General features: G+C 35.7%; 1 protein-coding gene across 1 annotated transcript; it reads left to right on the top strand.

The window, feature by feature from the left end:
* The first annotated feature begins 3,148 nt into the window (after positions 1-3,148).
* On the top strand, positions 3,149-4,573 carry LOC113598195 (cofilin-2-like). Its single transcript, XM_053215241.1, has one exon. The coding sequence runs from the start codon at positions 3,199-3,201 to the stop codon at positions 3,667-3,669; it is 471 nt and encodes a 156-aa protein (XP_053071216.1). The 5' UTR covers positions 3,149-3,198; the 3' UTR covers positions 3,670-4,573.
* The last annotated feature ends 1,794 nt before the right edge of the window (positions 4,574-6,367 follow it).

Genomic DNA, 6,367 nt, shown 5'->3' with positions numbered 1-6,367 from the left:
AAGTCTTTGATCCATTTAGAGTTAATTTTTATTTATGGTACAAGGTAGGGATCCAACTTCACTTTTTGTCTATAGATATACTGTGGTCCCAACACCATTTGTTGAAAAGACTATTCTTTCCCCATTGAATGGTTATGGGTGGCACCCCAACCAATTGACCACAGATGTACGGGTTTATTTCTGGACTGTCAATTATTTTCTATGGATGTGTATCTCCGCTTATGCCAGTAACACATTGTTTTCATTCCTGTAGCTTTGAAATAAGTCTTGAAATTATGAAGTGTGAGTTGTCTTACTTGATTCAAGTTATCTTTTTTCAAGATTGCTTTGGCTATCTTTGGGGTCCCTTGCAATTCCATATAAATTTTAAAGTTGGCTTTTCCATTACTGCAAAAAATGCCATTGGGATTTTGGTAGGATTACATGGAATCTGAGGATTATTTTGGAGAGTATTGCCATTTCAACAATATTAAGTCTTCCAATCCATGAACACAGGCTGTCTTTTCCTTTATTCTTGCTTTCAGCAATTTGTTTCAGCAATGTTTTCAATCTATAAATCTTTTGTCTCCCTTGGTTAAGTTTATTCTTATGTATTTTATTCTTTTTATGCTATTATAAGTAGATTTTTTTTCTTAATTTATTTTGGATTGTTCATTGCTAGTGTATAGAAATACAAGTGATTTTTATGTGTCGATTTTGTAGCCTGCAATTTCTGAAATCATTTATTAGCTCTAACAGTGTGTGTGTGTGTGTGTGTGTGTGTGTGTGTGTGTGTGTGTGTGTTCGTGTTCTTTAGGGTTTTCTACATATGATATCATGTCATCTTTGAACAAAGATAATTTTACTTCTTCTTTTCCAATTTGGATGCTTCTTATTTCTTTTTCTTGCCTAATTGTTTTAGTTAGAACCTTCAGCCCTATGTTAAATACAGTGGTGAAAATGGGTATTCTTGTTTGTTCCTGATCTTGAGGGAAAACTTTCACTTTGTTCACCATTGACTATTATATTAGCTGTGGGTCTTTCAGATAAGTTCTTTATCATATTGAGGAAGTTTCCTCCTACTCCTAGTTTATTGAGTACTTTTGTTTATCATGAAAAGTGAGTTTTGCCAAACACTTTTTCTGTACCAACGGCAGTGATCATGTGGTTTTTATCATTCATTTTGTTAATATGATATATTACATTAATTGATTTTTATTTATTAAACCACCCTCACATTACAAGGATAAATCCCACTTGGTCATGGTGTATTATTCTCTTATTGTATTACTGAATTCAGTTTGCTGGTATTTTGTTGAGGATTTTTACATCTATATTTATAATGGATATTAGTCTATGATTTTTTTTTCAAAATTTTATTTAAATTCTAATTAGTTAACATATAGTGTAATATTGGTTTCAGGAGTAGAATTTAGTGATTCACCACTTACATATAACATGCATTGCTCATCATAACAAGTGCCCTCCTTAACACCCTTATCCATTTATAGCCCATCCCCCCATCTCCCTCCATTAATCCTCAGTTCATTCTCTATAGTTAAGAGTCTCTTATGGTTTGCTTCCCTGTCTCTTTTCTCCCCTTCCCATATGTTCATATGTTTTATTTCTTAAGTTACACATTTGAGTGAAATCATATGATATTTGTCTTTCTCTGACTGACTTATTTTGCTCAGCATAATACACTCTAGCTCCATCCACATCATTGCAAATGGCAAGATTTCATTCTTTTTGATGGCTGAGTATTATTCCATAGTTTGTATATGGAATATACCATACCATGGTATATACCACATCATCTTCTTTACCCATTCATCAGTCAATGGACATTTGGGTCCTTTTTTCCATAATTTGGCTATTATTGATAATGCTGCTATAAACATTGGGGTGCATGTGCCCCTTTGAATCCATATGTTTGTATCCTTTGGGTAAAATACCTCATAGTACAATTGCTGGGCCATAGGGTACTTATATTTTTAACTTTTTGAGGAATCTCCATACTGTTTTCCAGAGTGACTGCACCAGTTTGCATTCCTACCAACAGTGTAAAAGGGTTCCGCTTTCTCCACAGCCTCACCAACATCTGTTGTTTCCTGAGTTGTTGATTTTAGCCATTCTGTCAGGTGTGAGGTGGTATCTCATTGTGGTTTTGATTTGTATGGTCTATAATTTTCTTTTTCTTTCTTTCTTTCTTTCTTTCTTTCTTTCTTTCTTTCCTTCTTTCTTTCTTTCCTTTCTTTTTTTGGTAATGTTTATTTTTGAGAGAGAGAGGCACAGCACAAGTAGGGGAGGGGCAGAGAGAGAGGGAGATGCAGAATCCGAAGCAGGCTCTGGGCTCTGAGCTGTCAGCACAGAGCCCGATGTGGGGCTTGAACCCACAAACTGTGAGATCATGACCTGAGCCAAAGTCAGACGCTTAACTGACTGAGCCACCCAGGAGCCCCTATAATTTTCTTTTCTTTATAGTATCTTTGTCTGGTTTTGGTATCAAGGTAATTCTAGCCTCATAGAATTAGTTAGGAAATGTTTCCTCCTATTCAGTATTCTTGGAAGAGTTTGAAAATGAGTGGTGTTAATTTTGCTTTAAGTGTTGGGTAGAATTCACAAGTGAAGTCATCTGGTTCTGGGCTTTTCTTTGTTTGGAGGTTTTGATAACTAATTCAATTTCCTTACTTGTTTTAGGTCTATTCAGATTTTCTCTTTCTTCTTGAGTCAGTTTTGGTAGTTTATGTACTTTTCAAATTTGTCCATTTTATTCATTGCATTTTGTTTTTTCTAGGTCCAGGGAAATCTCCCAAATTTAGCTAGAAGCTAAAATGATTATGATATATAAAATTTTTATTTTAGGAGTCTTAAAGTTTTCAGATAATGTTTTAATATCTAATGAATAGGTAAATAGGTTTTTGCCTGAGTAATATGCTTAGTGCATAAATACTTAGTGTTTCTAGATTGCCCTTTTTCTGAGCATCCCAATTTCTAAGACACCTAGCTTTTATGTTAAGTATGTATTTTTATCAATGAAAGACTTTTAATGAGGGAATTCATAATTTTACTCTTCAAAAACATACCTAATATAGGAACCTGGATATAGGGCTGCAGCTCCCGCACTCGCCACTGCCTGCCTGCTCCTCCCTCTCCTCCTACCAGTGCCACAGACCCGGAGCCGGAGCCGCCGCAGCCACAGCCACAGCCACGGACACTATGGCTTCTGGAGTTACAGTGAATGATGAAGTCATCAAAGTTTTTAATGATATGAAAGTAAGAAAATCTTCTACACAAGAGGAGATCAAAAAAAGAAAGAAAACCGTTCTCTTCTGTTTAAGCGATGACAAAAGACAAATAATTGTAGAGGAAGCAAAGCAGATCTTGGTGGGTGACATTGGTGATACTGTAGAGGACCCCTACACATCTTTTGTGAAGTTGCTACCTCTGAATGATTGCCGATATGCTTTGTACGATGCCACCTACGAAACAAAAGAGTCTAAGAAAGAAGACCTAGTATTTATATTCTGGGGTCCTGAGAGTGCACCTTTAAAAAGCAAGATGATTTGTGCTAGCTCTAAAGATGCCGTTAAAAAGAAATTTACAGGTATTAAACATGAATGGCAAGTAAATGGCTTGGATGATATAAAGGACCGTTCAACACTTGGAGAGAAATTGGGAGGCAACTAGTTTCACTTGAAGGAAAACCCTTACAAAGTGCAAGTGCCATCTGGATCTTAAGGAGCTTCCATTTCTCCACCTCAATCAATTGAAATAGTGTTAGGTGTTTTTTGTTTCTGTTTTTGTTTTTTTTCTCTTCCCACTGGGTCCTTCCAATACAGTGAATGAAGGAAATACCATTCATGTAAGCAGCCTATCAGTGATTGCCATTAGACTGTTTAATACTGTTACTTTTATGTAGAACCCAAGGAATGCCTTCCCGTCATATTTTAGCCAAAACAACTGGTTATATGCCTCCCTTGCAGCAAGCACTACAATGAAAGTGATTGTCAATGTGAATAGCTTAGAATACTGCAAAGGGTAAGCTGATTGAATGCCTTGAAAGTATTATCCACTGGTCAGATGGTAAATTTTATTCAGTATTATTTATAGTTGCACTTGATTGCAGTTCTGTGAGGCTCGAGCATTCATACACCTCACCTGCCTTGGCAAGCCTATTTTTGTGACATGGCAGCACAGATATAACACTATGCATTGAAAGCACTTTTTTTGTAATGAGTTTAACTCACTCTCCCTCCCCCAAAAAGAATGCCAATTAAGTTTTGTTAACAGTGTCATCAACTTATCCTAGTACCTCAGTATTCATTCCTGTTACCTGCATATCTTAAAAGAAACAGCTGTTAATGGCTTTTTGTTTTCCATTGAGTGTACACTACTGAATAAGTGTAGGAGTTTATGTTTACCATGTAAGTTTGGCAACACTAAAAATATTTTGAATATCAGTCATGATGGCAATTTCTGTATAAAAGAGCCTTAAATGGAACATTGCTTTTGAGATCAAACTCCCTACCCTCACAAAAATGGCCACGTTGCAATAAAAGTTGTGGCATATTACAAAAAAAAAAAAAAAGAACCTGGATATAAATAATGGAAAGGAGATCTTGGGTGGATAAAAATACTTATCACATAAGGTTGTTGGGCACTATAATGCATCAATTAAAGGATTTTATTATATTCCTGCTTCCTCATTTCAGCCATATGAATTACTTATCTTTCAATATTCAGCTTATAGATCATTTTATTCCTCAACCTTGATTTTTCCCTTTCAAAGGAGAGATAGGTGTGCCCTCCTGTGTGTGTCCATAGAAATTGTTTTTTCTCTTTTCATAAAGATGGCATATATTCATTATAGATAATTTAAATAACAGAAAAGTTAAAAAAGATCACCTCAAATCCCACCATTTGGAGCTAAAGACTTGTACTGGTTCAGTGATCATTCTTTTAGAGTGGAGTTCAATCTTGATCTTGACCTCATGCATCTCTCTCTCTGTCTCTACACACACACACACACACACACACACACACACACACAGACACGTACAAGCCTATGCAACCTAACAGAATAGCATGTAGAATGCACGTTACTTTGCAAACTGATTTCCTAAACATTTTTATGAAGATAAAAATAATATTTAATATTTAGGGGCACCTGGGTGGCTTAGTTAGTTAAGCGTCCGGCTTTGGCTCATGTCAAGATCTTACAGTTTTGTGAGTTCAAGCTCCATGTTGGGCTCTGTGCTAACACCTCAGAGCCTGGAGCCTGCTTCAGATTCTGTGTCTTCCTCTCTCTCTGCCCCTCCCCCGCTTGTGCTCTGTCTGTCTCTCTCTCAAACATAAACAGAAAATAATACTTAATTTTTATCATAAGCTAAAGCTTTAAATTTCTAGTAACCAAAGTGACATGGCAATTAAATTAGAGTTAATTTACAAGTAAGGGGTTTATGAAAAGCAAATAAAGTTGTTTTATTAACTTTAATTTGTAAGGTCACATTTATAATACCCTTTCGCTTCTGTTCTGACTGAGGCAATTATCTAACTGTTGGTTGAAATAACTGTATGAACAGGAAGGTACAGCAGAGAGAAGTCTTCCTTTGACTGGTGAGTGAAGACAGGAGTCTAGATGAAAACCAGCCAACTCTGAAGGAGCAGAGGCAAAGGCACTCAGGTATGGAAAATATCCTTATCTTTATCTGCGCACTGGAAATGGCTGCGTTGGAAGAAAAGAATTTGCAGTTCTCTCTTCTAAAACCTGCATTAGGAAAAGCACCTCCAATTTTTCAGTTTGAGAAATAGTAAGGATTTTGATTATAAAGAGTCATATAAGTAGTAAATCAATTTTAAAGAATAATTTTTAGAGCTATTTGGCCAAAAAGTTTTCTGTCAGTTTACCCACAATTACCAAGATCAGTGTAATCAGATGGTAGCAGAGTCAATGTCTCTGTGCTACTCACCCTCCCAAACATTATTAATGGTAGGTTTTATTTTTATTATAATTTTCTTTCAGTTTAGGGAACCTCAGCTGATTCTGGGGAACATAGGCTTATTGTAATGCGGTATTTTCCAACTTGTTTCTCCCATCAGCATCTGCTTCTGTGTCACAAAATTCAAGTGGACTGTGTCCAAATATAACCAATGACAGTATAATGGATATGGGGAGAAGTAAATGGCCTTTCAAAGAGAATTCAAAAAGACCATATATAATTGCTATATTTTTACTATAATTTTAAAAACTTTTCTTAGCCTAATTTTTCTTTCAGTTTGAGGTATTTCTAGACTTAAATATTATTTTATTTATTTATTTTTTATTAAATTTTTTAAGTGTTTATTTTTGAGAGAGATAGACAAAGAGTGCAAGCAGGGGAGGGGT

This window comes from Acinonyx jubatus, chromosome C1 (assembly GCF_027475565.1).
Source record: "Acinonyx jubatus isolate Ajub_Pintada_27869175 chromosome C1, VMU_Ajub_asm_v1.0, whole genome shotgun sequence".
In the NCBI taxonomy this organism is placed as follows: Eukaryota; Metazoa; Chordata; class Mammalia; order Carnivora; family Felidae; genus Acinonyx; species Acinonyx jubatus.
This window is presented reverse-complemented; position numbering and strand designations above follow the sequence as displayed.